Below are 20,271 nucleotides of genomic sequence, written 5' to 3' on the forward strand. Positions count from 1 at the left end.
TCATGGTTTTATCCTCCCAATAAATAGGATGTTTTGATTGAGGGGGCCAGGTAGAACGTGCAGCTCGCACCAGTGCGACCAATATATATTTTTTTACTCGCACAGCCAAGTCAAGGGGTTGCAAAATGCGACTAAAGGGTTGCAGTCTGGAGCTATTCATCTACACCTTGCGAGAGTTAATTTGACACGTTTAGTCAAATGCAAACAACAACAAAATGCACTCTGTTTATGTAAATGATCAATGCCCTTCCAGACGTGCTTACAGAACAGCTAGTTGATATCCAACCAGCAACTGATGCGGAGGTTGTGTCAAGTGCTCCCACACAGACAAGGTAAGAGTTTGGTTGTAACGAGTGCCATTCACTTTGTCTTCATCAAACTCAACTATGAATACTCAAAATGCTCTGTTCCATTTTAGGATGATGCCGTGCTTGAGGAAGACACCTCATGTCTTGGAGTGACTATACGTCTCATCGAAGACTGTATAGTTATGTAATCACAGCTGATTGGATTGGTGTCAGCCAACTCCATACAGGGACAAATGCACTCATATAGTTTGTTGATTTCAATTATCGTTGTAAATACCCTTTTACAGTTGTGTCTACAAACCATGGGCTGAGATGAAGAAAGCTACCAATGCAGATGTTGTATCAAGTCCCACAGGACAAGGTAAGGACATTTGAAGTAGTAATCTAGAGAGAGAGTTGTTGTATAAAGATATGCTCATTGACTGGAACACTTGTGATATTCTGTTCATTTATAGGATGATCTACCTGGGGAATCAACATCTCGTCCTAATGAAGACTGTTTAGGTATACGATGACATCTTACGGATTCATAGAATGTCTGCATATACATCTAGTGAGAATATGAAACCTTTTGGTACATTTCAGGCTGTTGTATTTCTGTGTACGTATTGATGACAATGTAAATGTTGCAGTGTCCAGAGAACAGGGAGCTGAGACTTACATCCAGTGCTTCCACACAGGACAAGGTAATAGAACTCTTCGACTAGTAGAGTTGCATCTTACATATATTTTTTTATTTTTTTACAAGAATCAAACTTTGAATGATACTAATAATGTTCTATTCCATTATAGGAGGATCTACTCTGTACTAAAGAAGATTGTTTCGGTATGTGATCATGACAATCAGACTTCACCTCATTTGGCTCAAGTTAGCTATTCGGCTGCTGATCAGAAATGCCTTGGGGATTGTCAATTTTTCTCAACTATTTGGTGCTATGGACATTCGGTAAAATAACAACACGATTTTAGGATGGTTGTTGATATTTGTTTCAGTAGTTCTAAACAGAACTCTTTCATCCAGGGCTTTTGTACCAGTCTAGTGCATTTATGGAACACTGCAAGATTGATATGTTCAAAATGTTTTTGTAATTTTGCCAGTGTTTCAAAAATAAAGCACTAGCACGTTTTCAAAATATATATTTTTAGAAATATTTAACTTTCACACATTAACAAGTCCAATACAGCAAATGAAAGGTACACATCTTGTGAATCCAGCCAACATGTCCGATTTTTAAAATGTTTTACAGCGAAAACAGCACGTATATTTATGTTAGCTCACCACCAAATACAAAAAAGGACAGACATTTTTCACAGCACAGGTAGCATGCACAAAGCCAACCTAACTAACCAAGAACCAACCAAACTAACCAACAAACAACTTCATCAGATGACAGTCTTATAACATGTTATTCAATAAATCTATGTTTTGTTCGAAAAATGTGCATATTTCAGGTATAAATCATAGTTTACATTGCAGCTACAATCAGAAATTGCACCGAAAGCAGCCATAATAATTACAGACACCAACTTCAAATACCTAAATACTCATCATAAAATATTTCTGAAAAATACATGGTGTGCAGCAAATGAAAGACAGGCATCTTGTGATTCCAGCCAATATTTCCGATTTCTTAAGTGTTTTACAGCGAAAACACAATATAGCGTTATATTAGCTTACCACAATAGCCAGAAACACAAGCCCTTCCCCAGTAGCAAAAGTTAGCGATCGTAACAAACCAGCAAAAGATATATAATTTGACTAACCTTGATAAGCTTCATCAGATGACAGTCCTATAACATCAGGTTATACATACACTTATGTTTTGTTCGAAAATGTGCATATTTAGAGCTGAAATCAGTGGTTATACATTGTGCTAAAGTAGCATCTTTTTCCCACAACGTCCGGATATTTTTCTGACACTTTTTCTGAACAAATAGCTAATCATAAACATAACTAAAAAATACATGTTGTATAGGAAATGATAGATACACTAGTTCTTAATGCAATCGCCGTGTTGGAATTCTAAAAATAACTTCATTACGACATCCAGCTTAGGTATAGCGAGAGAGTACCCAAAAGCTGGGCGCAAACGACTAGCACAACATGTTCGACAGATATATGAAATAGCATCATAAAATGGGTCCTACTTTTGACGATCTTTCATCAGAATGTTGTACAAGGGGTCCTTTGTCGGGAACAATCGTTGTTTGGATTTAGAACGGCCTTTTTCCCTCTCGATTTAGCAAGCACACTTGCCAAGTGGCGCGAATCTCTCCATGTCAACAAACGGAAGAGAACGGAACACGGCAAAACTCCCGAAAAAATGTCAATAATCTGATTAAACTATATTGAAAAAACATACTTTACGATGATATTGTCACATGTATCAAATAAAATCAAAGCCGGAGATATTAGTCGTCCATAACGGCAGCTTATCAGAAGGCAAATCCATGTCCCTCCTCGCGCTCTCCAGAAAACAGGAAACTGGTGACACGTCATGCCAAGAGCTATGATTCGAGTCCAGATCAAGTTACACACTCAATTTCTTCTCTCACTGCTTGTCGACATCTAGTGGAAGACGTATGAAGTGCATCTAAACTAATAAATAACAAGGACTTTAATAGGCAGCCCCTAGAAGAGTGCATCGATTTCAGATTTTCCACTTCCTGTCAGGAAGTTTGCTGCAAAATGAGTTCTGTTTTACTCACAGATATAATTCAAACGGTTTTAGAAACTAGAGAGTGTTTTCTATCCAATAGTAATAATAATATGCATATTGTACGAGCAAGAATTGAGTACGAGGCCGTTTAAATTGGGCACGATTTTCCCCCAAAGTGAAAACAGCGCCCTCTGTCCTCAACTTAAGGCACACGACACATTTATGGATCTGATTCAAAGGAATCAAGAAACGTCTCATCCTTTGTGAGCTAAGTGTAATCAATTTAGTCGATTCTTGTTGTATCTACGCTACATGATCTCAATCTGTACTCTGTGCAATCATGCTAAATAAACACCAAATAATAAATCAAAGTCGTAATCACATTAACCATCTAGGGGTTATAAAATGGAATCTTGAAACTATATTAAGACTCCTTGATCCCAAACAATTTCTAAACCGTACTCTTGAATTATATCCCATACAGGTGTAATCACATAGCACACTGCAACCATAACTTTGTTCATGTAAAATATACTGAGTACAGCAGATTGTGTTCTTAGCTGCTCTATATAGATACTATGAAACCAAAAAAACAGTTTCTCAATAGTTGGAGAAATGCACCCTCGCCAAGCAATCATAATTAGGTACTGGTAAAGATAGCCTGTAGTAGAAATTGCTTTGCATCTACTTTACATTTTGTCTATGATTAAACAATTTCAAAGCTCAGTGCAACAAATACTGGCTCCTTGAGTTCAGCTAGTGGTATTGTCTGGAAATCAAACATCCCTCTGTGTAAAGTGCATAGTTTAGATGGAATTGAACTAAGGTAGTTCTTTGACATTGGTGCCTGGAATGAGGTTGTTGTCCTTGCCCTCTATTAGATGGTCCCATTGATTGAAGTCTTTATCCATACCTGCAAAACAAAGACAAAACACAATTGACACATTACCCACACAAAGATATGACTTTGCTTCCTGTTTTATTAAATGGACAAACTTTCAGAAGGAAAGAATCTCCCGTACACAGAATGACATTTGAACATGTCTGATGCACCTGTTGAAGCTGCCTGGAAACCTGAAATTGATTTCTGTCGGGCAAAAATGAGAGTTTGAATCAGGAAAGTTTCCTCTCACGTCCTCTACAAGCCAGAATTTTGAATACAATTATATTTTAACGTACTTTACCAGTTGTCTGTGCGGTTGGTCCTTTTGGCAGTAGGAATGAGAGACATCGACAGGAAATTATAATTGCGTCAACTTTTCAAAGCGATGGTTGTGCTTTCAGAATTCCATCACCTGAATCATGCGAGAACCATGTAAACACGTGCACGAACTCGGCAAGTTCATATATGTGTGTCGTGTATGTATTTTATATTGTGCGCATGCTTCAGGCAATAGAAATCTGAAAGCACTACCAGCGGTTTGAAAATTGATGTAATTATACTTTGGATATATTGCATCACATTCATACCACCAAATGGACCAAGCGGTAAAGTACGTTAAAATACCATTTCATTAAACATTCTAGCTTGTAGAGGTCGTGAGAGGAAACTTTCCTGCTTCAAACGCTAATTTCTGCCCAACGGAGAATGCAATTCAACATCTGGTTTCCAGGCAACTGTTGAAGCAACCCTCCTTTACAAATCAAATGAACACCATACAGATCCTTACCTAGATGTCGCTGCAGGAATGCTAGCGATGCTTTATTACAGAGATCGATGGCAACCTGAGGGTTGATTTCTCCTTTCAGCTTCAGGATCTTCCCGATCCAATTGCCTGTCAGGAAGGTGAAGTCTGGGAAGCTCTGGTGAACCGTTCCCCTGTGGTGGGAGAATAGAAGAAGAAGAATACTTGAGTGGCCATTATCATTTTCAGATCACAGAAATGTATTTTCGATTAACACAACTCCCTGAAAAACAAATGCACGCACACAGACCCTGCAGAGTCCAAAGTCAGGGTCAGCCACAGAAGCAAAAAGGACAACACAAATGTCATCGATGTGCTTCTCACATAGAGGCAATTGTGTGTTCTTGGATTGTGAACTGTGAAGTTGGACTGTGAAAAGAAGTTCCTCCTTTGAGGAGGATATACAACTCAAGAGTTTTTTTTGCAATGATAGACTGGTTTCAATTAAGGAAGTGGTTTTGTAAGTGCCAGACACGAGATAAATGACAGCAGACCAGAGTGGATTCAGAGATGGCGTTTGTTTTGTTTGGTCTTTTGTGCACAGATCAGCTAAACCAAATCGGTGTGGAAAACAAAACGTTCACATTGTCATCTCAGACACAATGAATGTATACTCTTTCCGTACTTAATGGTGACCATTTTCCTCTGTGTGGAGGAGGAGCCAGGTGGGACCAGTTTCCTCATTTGCATGATGTTCCCAGCCCACTGGAACTTCTCAGAGTTGATGAAGAAGATGGGCTGCTTTACCCTGACGTAGATCTCCTCGTCCAGGGGTAACATCCACGCGTCCAGGGCAATGCCACACCTGAGGAGATCAATAGCATTTACACTGTACAAAAATATGAACGTAAAGTGTTGTTTTCATGAGCTAAAATAAAAGATCCCAGAAATGTAACATACGCACAAAACACTTTCAATTTTTTTCCCATAAAATTTGTTTACATACCCGTTAGTGAGCATTTCTGCTTTGCTAAGATATGTCACGCCTGTCAAGTGGATGGATTATCAAGAAGCTGATAAAACAGCATGATAATTACACAGGTGCACCTTGTGCTGGAGACAACTCCACTCTAAAATGTGCAGTTTTATTACACAACACAATGCAACAAGTTGAGAGAGCGTGCAATTGGCATGTAGACTAGGAATGTCCACCAGAGCTGTTCCTAGAAAATTGAATGTTCATTTCTCTACCACAAGCCATCTCCAACCTAATTTTTGAGAACTGCAGACAACGTGCAACCACGCCAGCCCAGAACCTCCACATCCGCCTTCTTCAACTGCGGGATCGTCTGAGACCAGCCAGGACAGCTGATGAAACTGTAGGTTTGCACAACCAAAGAATTTCTGCACTAACTGTCAGAAACCATATCAGGGAAGCTCATCTGCATGCTTGTCGTCCTAACCAGGGTCTTGACCTGATTGCAGTTTGGCGTCGTAACAAACTTCTGTGGGCAAATGCTCATCTTCTGTGGGCGAACGGTTTTCCGATGTCAACTTGTGAACAGAGTGCCCCATGGTGGCGGTGGGGTTATGGTATGGGCCGGCATAAGCTGCGGACAACAAACATAATTGCATTTTATCCATGGCAATTTTGAATGCACAGAGATACCATGTTGAGATTGAAGCCGACTGTTATGCCTTTCATCCGCCGCCATCACCCATGTTTCAGCATGATAATGTACGGCGGCTCCATGTCGCAAGGATCTACACCCAATTATTGGAAGCTGAAAATGTCCCAGTTCTTCCATGGCCTGCATACTCACCAGACATGTTACCCATTGAGCATGTTTGGGATGCTCTGGATCGATGTATACAACAGCGTGTTCCAGTTCCCGCCAATATTCAGCAAATTCACACAGGCATGGAAGAGGAGTGGGACAACATTCCACAGGCCACAATCAACAGCCTAATCAACTTTATGCGAAGGATATGTGTCACGCTGCATTTTTTTTTTTTTTTTAAAGGGATCTGTGACCAACAGATGCAATGTTGTATTCCCAGTCATGTGAAATCCAGATTAGGGCCTAATGAATTTATTTTAATTGAACTGTAACTCAGTAAAATCTTTGAAATTGTTGCATGTTGCGTTTATTTTTTTTCAGTGTACAAATAATATTATTGTGAGTTTGGGGGATAGCTAAGAGATCCGAACCTCTTGACAAGGTCGCTAGGTGTTAGGGTAACGGTCCAATGCAGCTGTTTTAATCTCAATACCAAATCATTTCTGGGTAACAATTAAGTACCTTGCTTTGACTGTTTAAAATAAAAAAAATGGTAAAAAAGAAACAAATTGCTTCTCAGCAAAGACCAATTTCTCAAGCAAGAATTTAACTAGGACTGAGTGGGAAACTGAAAACTGGCTGTTATTGGCAGAAAAGGTTGGAACCCTTTCTTTCTTATTGGTCATTTAACTAATATACCGCCTGGTGATGTCAGCAGGCCAAAACTCCATCCCATCAAAACAGGCTGATATTTCAGGTAGTCTTTTCAAACAGCTCTACACTAAAAGAGCATCATTTTCACAAGTTCACAGTATTATTCCAACCTCATAGTGCAGAAATATATTTAAAACACACAGCACTTGAAAAACAGACTTATTGGTATAAGCCAACCATCTAAAGGACTGGTCTGCAACATCACACTGAGAAACACTGATTTAGTAGGCATGTCTATCCAAAGTGACACTGTATATTTTCAGTTTACAATATGGAACCATGGGGGAATCAAACTCACAACTCTGGTGTTAAAGCACCACGTTCCAGCCAACCATCGAAACCAGATCTTAAATGTGCCACTTGATTACTTTTGATTAGACTTTTGTCGAGAGAGAAACGTAATCTACATTTGAAAACTGAAACGACTGTTTAAATGTGACTAAATTGAGAAGGATAGCTCTTACTTGAAGTTGATCTCTTTACTGAGTGCTTCGATCACTGTTGCTCCACCGAAAGAATGGCCCATCACTGCTATCCGGCACAAGTCCATAGAGTTCTGGGAAAAAGGGAAGATACAGGGTGATGTCATTCATTACCAGGATCATAGGATATGATTGAAATGCCAGGGTATGATTCAAACAGAAGACAAGTAATCGTACTACAAGTTTTTACACAAGTTACCTGAATACTAATCGATTGTTCATGCACAACTCTTAAGGCCTGTTTATTATCCAATGTGGAGGAATGTCAAAACAGCTATCAAAAACTGTTAGGTGGAAGAATATCCCTTTAAAATCTATAATTTAACTGATGAAAACAGGTGGCCTTGCTTATTTTGTCTCTTCTACAAAAAAAAAGGGGTTATAAAGAGTTTAACTTGGTGTGTCGTGAATAAGCTGAGCGTTATCTAAAGGCAGTGTATTTAGCCATTCACAACAGCAGAGAACACAAAAGGTTAAAGAGTTGCTGGTCGCTGATTGTTCCATTTCAGACATAAAATAGTCACCGCCAAAGTCATCCAGTCAAACTCTGTCCCAAGCACGTTCTCCACCTTCTTGCCCGAGTTGATTTGGATGAGTATATCCAAAGCCTTTATGCATTCATCGGCTCTCTGTTTCACCTAGAAAGACAGTCAATTTCAAAATGTCATTTGTCTTCCTAACAGGAGGCAATGCAAATGTGGAGAAATACAATATTCCTCAATGTTACGGCAGTAGTGGTATTACATTCGTAAGTCAAATGTATCACTCAAAATGTAGGGTACTGAGGAATGGATCAAACAAGATGATAACGAAATCTACACATTACATTGTGTGTGACATATTCATTTCTGTATATTACTATGTGTACCTGTTTATTCCTGAGGGGGAATTCACTCTCGCCTGGTTTCAGAGATCTGTAGTACATCCATTCCTCTACCAGGTTCTCTGGGGCCTCAGGGTTGGGTTTAAGTGGCGGAGACTCCTCTTGTTTCTCCTCGGGCTCTTCAGTCTTTCCATGGTAGAAGAATGTGGCAGCGGCAGATTCATCCCTAGAGTAAAACAACGAATAAGAAATATCTTTCAGCGGCACAAATACTGACATGTTAAAAAAACGCTGGCATGTGAAAAATTACACTGAAGTTCACAGCAGAAAGCTTAACCTGTAAAGTGTGGTGGGCTTTAGGCCATAACCCCATGCCAGATGGGGTTAGGCCATAGAACAGCCATTATGTTATCCATATAGTCCCAGCAGTCCATACGGATAGAAATGTGATGACCTAATTTGTACCATTGTCTGCATATCCTTCCCACTCCCACCCTGAGATAAACAGGCAGGCCGCTTACGCCTGTAGCCTATGTGGGGGAGACGGTCTGTGTATTTATGGAGAGTCCTCTGTCATTGTTAGCTTAAGTAAATGTAATATAGACTGGAGCATCCCTTCCTCTGTCCATTGGATTCGGGAGCGCTTTTCAAAGTCTCTTTTCATGAATGAAGTGGACAGACTGTGTACAGCGTGTGTAGAGAATGGGAGAGAGTGTGTGTAAAGAGCATGTGGATTACCTGTGTTCCACTGCTGCTACTATGAAGCCCTGTGAGGCCAGTTCTGCGCATATGGCTGAATATAAAGTTCTGGGGGGAAAAGACATAAGGCATAAAATAATGTCCTTATAAGATAAGATAATGTGGAGAATGTACAGTGCCTATAGAAAGTATTCACACCCCTTGACTTTTTCCACATTTTGTTGTGTTACAGAGTGGCATTAAACTGGACAAGTCGGTAATAAAGGGGGTCAATACTTATTGACTCAAGACATTTCAGCTTTTCATTTTTAAAAGTGTCAAAAAACACAAGTCCACTTTGACATTATGGAGTATTGTGTGTAGACCAGTGACACACAATCTCAATTTAATCCATTTTAAATTCAGGCTGTAACACCAGTGGTGGAAAAAGTACCCAATTGTCATACTCGAGTAAAAGTATAGATACCCTAATAAAAAGTTACTCAAGAAAAAGTGAAGGTCACACAGTAAAATAGTACTTGAGTAAAAGACTACAAGTATTTGGTTTAAAATATACTATTTTGGCAATATTAAGTATCAAAAGTAAATGTAATTGCTAAAATATAATTAAGTATCAAAAGTAGAAATACAAGTATAAATAATTTCAAATTTCTTATATTAAGCAAAGCAGACGGCACCATTTTCTTGTTTTAAAAATTTTAAGATAGCCAGGGGCACACTCCAACACTCAGACATTATTTACAAAAGATGCATTTGTGTTAAGTGAGTCTGCCAGATCAGAGGCAGTAGGGATGACCATATGTTCTCTTGACAAGTGTGTCAATTTTGCAATTTCCCTGTCCTGCTAAGCATTCAAAATATAAAAGAGTACTTTGGGTTGTCAGGGAAAATGTATGGAGTAAAAAGTACAATATTTTCTTTAGGAAGTGTAAGTAAAAGTTGTCAAAAATATAAATAGTAAAGTACAGATACCCCAAAAAACTACTGAAGTAGTACCTTAAAGTATTTTTACTTCAGTACTTTACACCACTGTGTAACACAATAAAATGTGGATACAGTCAAGGGGTGAGAATACTTTCTGAAGGCACTGTACATGTAATATGAACAATTAAATGGTAACTTCTGTCTGTACCTGAAAGCTCCAAGTCCATGAGAGAAGACAACTACTGGACACTTCCCATTCTGTTTATATGGGGCATTCATGGCAGCAGGTATCTTAAAAGATCCTTTACAAAAAAAACAAAAAAAACATGTTATAACAACTCAAATACAGTTTGTGAGTGATCGAATAACATACTTTACACTGCATAAAACATGGTACTGCATAAAACATGGTACATCTAGCCTACATGAGTTGTACGATATGTTCCAGGATCACTATAGCTAAAATAAACTAAATGGTAATTTATCATAGAATAAATATATTTACCAAAGAGGTAATTAGAAATCAGTTCACTCAGGCCTCTGTTGATATTCATGAAGTCTGCAAGCCCATAGAAATATTCTTTGCTTGGGATCCAGTCTGGTTTTTCAGCATCCTCGTGTGCTACACATGGATAGTATAGCCGAAAGAAGGTACCCTAGTGACAGACAGTTTCAGCATGGTCTCAGAACATTTCCTATTATTCTGTAGGTGAATCCGAGACACTCCATTTAGTATGATCACTCATTTGGTATGATGTTTCATATAGTCTGTATTAATTTGTAGATTTCCATCATCCATTTCGTATATGTTATGAATTGCAATTTGTACAAAGTTCCAAATTAAATTAATACAATGTTAGGAATTTCCAAAATGTACAATAAGTTACGACTGTACAAACGTATGATATGTTACGAATTCCAATTTGTTGCGGCTCACATTAGCTAGGTGGCTAACACTAACGTTTGCTAGCTCTAGGGGTTAAGGTTAGGAGTTAGGTTAAAGGGTTATGGTTAGCTAAAAGGGTTCAGATTAGGGGAATCAAATCTAAGTTTATTTGTCACGTGCGCCGAATACAACTCCTTACAGTGAAATGCTTACTTAAAAGCCCTAACCAACAGTGTAATGTTTAAGTAAAAAACAGGTATTAGGTAAACAATAGATAAGTAAAGAAATAAAAAATAAAAAGTAAAATGACAGTGAAAATAACAGTAAAAAAAATACTTTTTTTCCCTTTGGGATGTGTAAGCATTACATGATAAGTAGCAAAGAAGCAAAGAAGCAACAAAAAAAAGTAGAAAAGTTGCTAATTAGCTCAAATGCTAAAGTTGTCCATGATAAGAATCAAACAAGAAACCATCCACCCCCCTTTCGTTTTTACCTTAATGCCTTATTAAGTAACCTTGTATCTTATGTAACCATACCAAAGTTAACATGTCATACTAATTTCAGTGTCACGGATTTACGTTTACTATGTTACGTCTAGTCTATGAGACCAGACCGACAGCTTCAGTTGTTGTTACCAGTTAGTTTTGCATTTAGGAAAATGAAAACAACACTGATTACCTTTACAGAGTGATCCATCATGAAATCTGAACATCCCACGGCATTGGGCCCTTTTGCTGGGGGGATCCCTAGATTGTTACTACAGGAGTTTGAATTTCCCATTCCTGCGAATAGACTCAACTTGCACCTCAGATCTGTCAAAGGAAGTAAACACATTAGACCGAGTCAGCTAGCTTTGATGCAACCAAGAGAGTTAGTACAATGTAAAAACTATTGGTTGCATCGAAGCTATAAGAGTCCATCATTAGCTAAATCGACCTCAGTTGCTAGGTTGGCTAGTAGCTGATAAAGTTAGTTAGATATAGCTACCGTTGCAGCAGTTTTTCGTTGGGAACAAATCGGGAACATTGGTTGGGACAATGAAGTCAAATATTTTATAAGTAAACCAAGACAGGCCACCGCTTGTCGTTTCCAATGTGAACAAATGAGTCATAGTGGGCAGAGCCAAGCACGAGCCTGCGAGATCCTATTGGCGTTTCTAGCAAAGATCTGCATATGTCCGTTAGGTAACGCCTACTCTGAAGTGCGCGTGCGCAATAACTCGGTAACGCGATTACAATTTTCTTTTTGCAAAGGCTAAAGTCTACAAATCCTAGTCCATTCTTTTCGTAACAGATTTTAGTTTTGGAAACAGAAAACTGTATTGAGATCAAATGTTTCATCGATGAGAAAATTTGCCGAATTTCGGTCAAAATAAATCTCGTTCCATATTTTCCAACTGCACGCCATTACCCTACCATATTTAGTAGTGAGTGGAAACGCCAAGCGGATGCTTCACATTTTACATCCAGCGAAATATCTGTCTCTTTGTTCTATCTGTTATTAAAAGTGGTCCACCGACTGACGTAGATAGTTGTTTAGTGTTAGCATTTGCTATCTACAGACTGACAGCTACAGGGCACGGTCTTGGCGTCTCTCTCTGCATGGCTTCTATGTAGTAATATGTGTGTGTAGGTAGGCAATCTGTTTGAGATTATTTGCGTTCCATCATGGAATTAATGTAACGTTAGCTAACTAATTTCGCGTTTATCCAAAGATTATGGATATACTGTCAAAATACATGTCTCTCCCCTAACAATGGGAGTCATTGACTACAAAGCGGCACAGCGGGCTGTTTAGCTTCCGCCTGTTATTTCTTTGGATTGGTGGATACATCTCATTATTGTAATCAATTTTTGAATATTGAATGAGGGTTGTAGACGTCAACCGTCTGTATTCAATGGAGAGAGATGCTACGCTACTAGCCTCATGGCATGAATATGCATAGCCACTATCTCCCAATAGTGTACAGGTCAATGAGGAACTCTTTCATGCAAGGACACTTGGTACTCCACAACTGTAGGGGGTGGTAAATTCAACAATTTATGTTTTCAACAAAGCGGTAGTCCAAAAGTAAGAATTGTCCACAATGCTTTAGATAGACTTCATTTGTCTACATTATAATCGATAAAGATGAAGTTGGTGAGTTGATCCAACATGAGGAGAATTTACCATTAACATGCACTATATTTTGTATGCTAATGCAGTTGATATGGCTACTTGGCTAGGCTAGCTGGTTAGCCAATTACCGGTAGCTCTTTTTGTTTGCCATGACTAGCATGTTAACGTTACCTTGCTAACAGTTAACGTACTGCAATTAGTTATCACACATTTGCACGTTTTTGAACACTGACAAGCCAGCAACCAATTATTGACAAGACCGTTTTTCTTTTGCATTTGCTATGCAAGTTGCTATTGTTGTTGTTCTAGCTAACTTAGCTATCATGCCTGTTGAGAGATAACATGTGCGTAGCATCTCTTTCTTTCAGTACTGTCTGTCAGGTCACCCCACCCTGCCTTGCAATGTCCTCAAATTCAAATCCACCACCATCATGTTGGACTGTGGGCTGGACACTACCTCTGTCCTGCAGTTTCTACCACTGCCTCTGGTGCACAGGTGAGACTAAAGTGATGTTCACAACACAGGAGGCTGGTGGCACCTTCATTTGGGAGAATGGGCTTGTGCTAATGGCTGGAGCGGAGTTAGTGGAATGGTATCAAATACATACATCAAACATATGGTTTATGTTCATGTCTATTCTCTACGTTCCGGACATTATTATGAACCGTCCTCTCAGCAGCCGCCTGTGGTTCACAACAGTGCTGCTGTACATCGGCCACAAAGCAGTTAGCATTGGGGTGGTCTTGCATTGCATACCTCGAAAACCACGTTGTTGTCACGACTCCCATTTATGGAAGCCTGGTTCTCAACGAGGCTACATCTTCCCCTCCAAAATAATCCCTTAGGTTAACATTACAAAGACATTTACCATTAAGCCATATTTGCCCCTACATCTGCCATGCTGTGATGATAGAGTACCCTCTCTCTTTTCCAGCCCAAGGCTTTCCAAGCTCCCTGGATGGGTGTCTAAAGATGGCACAATAAACCTTGAGAAGGTGTGAGGTCACATTTTGTTTCATGCCTATTTCATCTACTATGGATTTATTCATAATTTGAGTTGACCAACATTCCTCCACACATGTTTACCTTCAGGAGCTGAAAGAGTGTGCAGGTCGTGTCTTTGTAGACTCACAGCCAGAGTTCTGTCTCCCTGAGGTAATGTAAACCTGGATATAATTCAGACCTTCAACCTGTAAATAAAATTATCCTGGGCACTTCATAATTCACTGTGGGTAACATCATCCCATGTTAATGTGGTAGTCTTACTTATCGTGTCTTTGTCCATCTTCCTCACTCAGAAAGAGCTGTTGGACCTGTCCACCATAGATGTCATCTTGATCTCCAACTACCACTGTATGATGGCCCTGCCTTACATCACCGAGCACACAGGCTTCACTGGGACTGTGTACGCCACAGAACCAACGCTACAGATCGGCAGGTAGGGAGGGTGACTGCCGTGACTAGATTCATCTGTCACATTCTAGAATCACATTCTAGAATTGGCAACAATTTCAGAAAAATGGCAAATCACATTCTAGAATCACTAGGATTGGCAACACAGGGAATGTAAAGACTTGTTGGCAACATTGCAGAAAAATTTAGTGATTCTAGAATGTGATTCTAGCAATTCACTTTTTAGAATCACATTCTAGAATCATTAGAATGGCAACATTCCAGAAAAAATGTCAAGGGGATCTTGGATATCACCAGCTGATTCTACCTATCTGCCCTCAGACTTCTGATGGAGGAGCTGGTAAACTTCATGGAGAGAGTTCCCAAGGCCCAGTCTGCTACCTGCTGGAAGTATAAGGAAATACAAAGGTATGGGCTTGGTGACAGGCCTGACCAATGCCCTCCATGTATTAGTTTAGGATATGTCAATTTATGATATACATGTAATTCATAAACTGAGAGCACACTCTTTTCATGACACCGGTTACACTAGCAGGATAGGCCAATTCTTCAATCATCTTTGCTGATAGCAATGTTGTGTTTCCTTAAGTGGACGAATTGGTCTAATTTAGCATGCATGGTAAAGCCTCAACCCATAGCTACCTCTTCCAATTCAAATGAACTTGAAAGGTGAATAATAACCTTTTTTTGTTTTGTGTGATACAGCGCCATCGATAGAACGCAAAAATAGAGAAGCGTTCTAAATGAGCGAGGTGTCAAAGCGGACAACGCGCCAGTGTTGTCATTATAATTCAAAACAATGCATTCTAAAATAAATGACATGCTCACATTTGACGAGTTTAGCCATTACATTTTAAACCGTTCAAGCTAGAGACACCAAACCAGCTTTCACATGTTCAGGCTATCCTATCCAATCAATTAGCCAGTCAGTCAGTCAATACATTTCTCCATCTAACTACTTTTCCAGGAATAACCAGTCCCTACCATTACTTAAGCAGTCACTACCACTACACAACTTATTTCAATATCATAAATACTTTTTTTTAAACCTAGCAAAAACAAATTTTCTTCAGGAAATGTACTTCTCTAGTTTGGAGTTAGCCTGTTAGCTAGAACGGTATGTTAGAGTTTACATTTCTTCTAATTATAATGTGGGGAGGTCAAAATAATGAAACTATCTACCAAATCTATTCATTTTAAAATGTTGATTACTTGCCCTTATTTGCTAAGATGATGGGGGTCCCTGGGCAAGAAAATATTAAAGACCCTTGATATAGAGACTGAATGTCTGTTTAGGCTGCTCCCTGGCCCGCTGAAGGATGCTGTTGAAGTGTCGACTTGGAAGAGATGCTACAGTATGCAGGATGTCAACTCTGCTCTCAGCAAGGTGCAGCTCGTGGGCTACTCGCAGAAAGTGGTAAGAGATCCGTCTTGTGCACTATAATTCAAACACACACACTAATTCACCTAATAACTTAAGCTAACTTTTATAATTTCTCTCTCCAGGAGCTGTTTGGCGCCGTGCAGGTCACTCCCCTGAGCTCTGGTTACTCATTGGGTAGCTCTAACTGGATCATCCAATCACATTATGAGAAGGTTTCATACGTCTCTGGCTCCTCCCTCCTCACCACACATCCACAGCCCATGGATCAGAGCTCCCTAAAGAACAGTGACGTTCTGATTCTGACGGGCCTCACACAGATGCCAACCGCCAACCCAGATGGCATGCTAGGGGACTTCTGCAGTAACCTAGGTATGTGGTGTCCTGTTCCCAGGTCTGTTTGTACTGTCTTGCCAACTCCTATGGTCATTGGCTTTCATCAGTGCCCATTGCTCCATCAACAGTACAATTAGCTAATATTTGCTTTTAGACAGGTACACAGAAAGCTAACTACAGGTTGACCTATGACGTTGTGTCGGACCAAACTGTCTGTTGTGCTTGTAGCCATGACGATCCGTGCGGGTGGCAACGTGCTGGTGCCATGCTATTCCTCGGGGGTGATCTATGATCTCCTGGAGTGTCTTTACCAGTTCATAGAGAACGCCAATCTAGGCTCCACCCCCTTCTACTTCATCTCTCCCGTCGCCAACAGCTCTCTGGAGTTCTCACAGATCTTCGCAGAGTGGTGAGTTCCAGAGCCATAGAATTCAAATTCTTCTAGCACATTCTATGACCAGTGCTTTTTGAGCTGTCTGTAGATTTCACTTTGCCATTTCTTTCTTGTAATAAAAAATATAAAAAATAAAAAAATCTCAATAAGACAAACCTGTAAAACAGGTTAACCTGGGTTAAATAGAAAATGACTGTTGGTAGCTAACTTGCCCCTGGAGATGTCTTTTCCCCTCTCCCTACACATCCAACAGGCTTTGTCACAATAAGCAGTCCAAGGTCTACCTTCCAGAACCTCCTTTCCCTCACGCAGAGGTAAGGCTCTGTCTTTAAATTCATTCGTTTTAAAGAGAGTTGCTGCCATATGAAATTACATTGCACCATGCATTTCATTTGCATCTTTGACTTACTCAATCTATCATAACTTTATACATTTTAACCAAAATGTTCTTTACAATTTAGCTATAGCTGTATGTTGGCCTATCTCTGACACTTGTGTCTATATATGTTTCAGCTGATTCAGACGAACAAGTTGAAGCACTACCCCAGTATCCATGGCGACTTCAGCAGTGAGTTCCGGCAACCGTGTGTGGTGTTCACCGGACACCCGTCTCTTCGCTTCGGGGACGTGGTACACTTCATGGAACTGTGGGGCAAATCCAGCCTCAACACTATAATCTTCACTGGTGAGTACAACTGTACCAGAACATGGCAAGTTGCCAGCCATGGTACCATGTCCCTAATCCTGTGCTAGCTAGCTAGTCTGTCACAAGAGACTTGACCTGCCCCTAAAGCTTTGTGGTCCATAAGAAATATAATTAGTAGACTATATAAAACAAAAACGCCAGATTCCGTGGTCCCAAGGTGCCTAAAATATGTGGTCTAATAAATTAACTGTTGAAATGGTTCTCTTACTCCCATAGAACCAGACTTCTCCTACCTGGATGCGTTAGCCCCGTACCAGCCCCTAGCCATGAAGTGTGTGTACTGTCCCATTGACACTCGCCTCAACTTCCACCAGGTCTCCAAGCTGCTCAAGGAGGTCCAGGTACTCAATTCACTCAATATCTGGAAGTCTTTTTTTTTAAGTGAATGAATCTATATTGAGTTCAAAATGAAAGTGAGGAGATACTGAGTTTGTTCAAATCAACCACAATTATACATGTATAATGTAATGCAATGTTCCTTTTTTTCACCTTGGACACGTTCTTCTACCTTTTTGCACATAACCTCCCCTCCCAGCCTCTCCATGTGGTGTGTCCAGAGCAGTACACCCAGCCCCCACCAGCCCAGTCCCACCGCTCAGACTTGATGCTGGAGCTGCAGCCCCCTCCCATGCCCTATCGCCGCTGCTCTGTGCTGGGCCTGCCCTTCAGACGCCGCTGGGAACGCATCCAGCTGCTGCCAGAGGTAGGGCCTGTTGCAACACACTTGTCTGGCGTTTCTATACTCCCAAGTCTCGTTCATCACTCTGCTGTTTTGAAGAAGCCTGGAAATCGGGGCTAGCAATATATAAACCCCTTCTGGCCAAAAGTAGTGTGCACTAAATGGAACATTAGGGTGTTGTTTAGTTTTTTTTCTAACAGTCTCTAAACCCCTACCTCTTGTCCCTCTGTAGCTGGCCAAATCCCTAGTGCCCTCTGAGATCAAACCTGGCATCTCTGTAGCAACTGTGTCCGCAGTTCTGCAGTCCAAGGATAACAAGCATACGCTGCAGGTCAGTGTGAGTGTAGGTTTTGTGTGTGCGTAATTATGTGTTGAATAAGTAAATTGCCCAGAAAGGAAAATTCATTAGTGTCAGCAGCAAAGCTGTGATGTTTACACCACTAATTATCTTGTCTGTGTGCTACCAGCCAGTCCCCAAGCCCCCTCCGCTGCCCCCCAGTAAGAAGAGGAAGCGTGTAGTAGAGGAACCCCCAGAAGTGCTGGCCCCCAAACCCCTGCTCAGTGGAGCTGTACCCCTGGAAGCCTTCTTAGCCATGCTACACAAGGTGAGAACAGGGGAGAACGACTGCCCCCTCTTATTGAAGCCATGGAGGTTAAAGGCCGACCGCAGTACTGCAGTCATTGGTTGCAGAAAACAGGGCCCCCCCATTATAGTGAATGGAAAAATGGCAATCTTCATGTAAATAAAGACAATCACGGTACCAGTAGTTGCTTCTAATACACCAGATGTATGTCGTTGAACTGATTATTTTAGAATCGAACACAGAGGTTATAAGGATAATTTAGTTGCTAATGGCAGCCTGCAGTACCCTGGTCGGACTTCAACTTGAGTTACTCAATGAGAGGGGGCCGCACTGAGCTAGCCTGCAACATCACTTCCTGGAACTGCGCATATTATTTCTGCCATGAGATGCCATCTTATCCGACTTAATTTGGCTTCAATGCGCTATTGAGTCTAAACATAAGAATAAATAATGTCACGTGATCAGTAGATGTGTCCATTTATTTATGTATATATTTATCTCTCATTGGGTGAGAGGGACACCTTCAAAGCGTTGGACACTGATTACATATGTGTATGCCTTTTCCCCTATTCCTTTGGCATCAGCATATCTTAAGAGACAGGGTTCATGTAAACAGTATGGTGATAGCTCTCCCTCCAAGCTACCAATTGGCTCAGGAGAGCTTCTGCCTTACACTTCGGTGTCTTCATATATGCACCCATTTAGGCTCAGCTGTCTTCTTCCTTCCCAGCACGGTATCACAGAGGTCAAGGTAGAGGAGACAGCAGACGGCCACATTCTGCACCTGCAGGCCGAGGACACCCTGATCCAGCTGGAGGAGGACGGGACACACATTGTGTGTGACGACAACGAGCCACTCCGCACCGCTCTCAGGGACCTGGTGCTGCGCTTCCTCATGAAACTCTGACCTTTACCCCCTAACTTCAACCTCACCGATTTTCCTCAATGTGCGCGTTTGAGTGTTACATTGCAGTTGGCAGCTGCAGACGGACTGTTCTACAAATCTGGCATTCTAAATGGCTACTTATTATAATTGGTAGATCAGTCCGTCTAGTCACCAACTGCTATGTAGTCAATCTCAAACATGCGCTTTCTCGGCTTGTCTCCTCTGTTCAGCTGGTGATGTCATTGTTGTTTGTTTTGTATGTAAGCAGGGTGTACTTTTATAAAATACATTAAGGAAAAAGTTAGTAACTTTTATTGATTCAAAAGAATCATCCCACACACAAATGTCCAGGACCAATATTAGAATCAGTTCTGAAGGGTCCTGTTTTCACTAGCAAATACACTTTCATTTGAGTCTTTTCAGGGTAAAGTAACAAACAGTGAGAAGTCAATTGTCCTCTCTCCACCAAGGAGGAAGTGAAAATTCCTCCGATTCCACAGGAGGGTGTGACAGTGCTTTACAGACGCCATTTGGTAGAATTCCTTATTTCATAAACTGCAGTTCCTCAATACTGTCACTTGGAGGTCATGAAAAACAGGTTGATCATGCTGATAGAGTACAATACTAGGATAGGCTCCATTTAGTCAAAGTACATCACTGCCAAATACTTTAAGACAGGACAGCTCAACCCTCCATTATGCATGATTAGATTTCACAATTTACAGGGAAAATAATTGTTATAGCTTAAACTCTCGTGACATGACCAAGTCCACATTTTTTTCAGTGAAGGGATCTGTAGTCAGGTTTTGGCTCGGGACTGGAGTAAGGCCAATTAGAACAGAAGAGTTTGTTTATTTTAGTTGTCAGGATT

At 40.6% G+C, this 20,271-nt stretch overlaps 2 protein-coding genes across 4 annotated transcripts; one reads left to right on the forward strand and one right to left on the reverse strand.

Annotated features, from left to right (window-relative positions):
* Positions 1-3,071: 3,071 nt before the first annotated feature.
* On the reverse strand, positions 3,072-11,997 carry LOC120024491 (platelet-activating factor acetylhydrolase-like). The gene is made up of 11 exons (XM_038968749.1): positions 11,890-11,997; positions 11,581-11,714; positions 10,522-10,672; positions 10,225-10,318; positions 9,132-9,200; positions 8,439-8,619; positions 8,095-8,208; positions 7,553-7,644; positions 5,279-5,458; positions 4,639-4,787; positions 3,072-3,881 (listed from the first exon to the last, which is right to left on the reverse strand). The coding sequence occupies exons 2-11, from the start codon at positions 11,680-11,682 to the stop codon at positions 3,790-3,792; spliced, it is 1,224 nt and encodes a 407-aa protein (XP_038824677.1). The 5' UTR covers positions 11,683-11,714; positions 11,890-11,997; the 3' UTR covers positions 3,072-3,789.
* Positions 11,998-12,426: 429 nt separating this feature from the next.
* On the forward strand, positions 12,427-19,700 carry ints9 (integrator complex subunit 9). 3 transcript variants are annotated; one of them, XM_038968731.1, is made up of 16 exons: positions 12,427-12,534; positions 13,389-13,516; positions 13,956-14,016; positions 14,114-14,176; positions 14,320-14,459; positions 14,756-14,842; positions 15,731-15,851; positions 15,941-16,187; positions 16,380-16,560; positions 16,799-16,859; positions 17,059-17,230; positions 17,468-17,592; positions 17,787-17,954; positions 18,163-18,261; positions 18,398-18,535; positions 19,245-19,700. In XM_038968731.1, the coding sequence occupies exons 2-16, from the start codon at positions 13,452-13,454 to the stop codon at positions 19,419-19,421; spliced, it is 1,905 nt and encodes a 634-aa protein (XP_038824659.1). In that variant the 5' UTR covers positions 12,427-12,534; positions 13,389-13,451; the 3' UTR covers positions 19,422-19,700. The 3 variants fall into 3 exon arrangements, with proteins under 3 accessions (XP_038824659.1, XP_038824660.1, XP_038824658.1); XM_038968732.1 differs by lacking the exon at positions 12,427-12,534 and adding an exon at positions 12,743-13,041 and having other exon boundaries at positions 13,373-13,516; XM_038968730.1 differs by lacking the exon at positions 12,427-12,534 and adding an exon at positions 12,743-13,041.
* The last annotated feature ends 571 nt before the right edge of the window (positions 19,701-20,271 follow it).

The sequence above is a fragment of the Salvelinus namaycush genome, chromosome 29 (genome assembly GCF_016432855.1).
Source record: "Salvelinus namaycush isolate Seneca chromosome 29, SaNama_1.0, whole genome shotgun sequence".
Taxonomy (NCBI): Eukaryota; Metazoa; Chordata; class Actinopteri; order Salmoniformes; family Salmonidae; genus Salvelinus; species Salvelinus namaycush.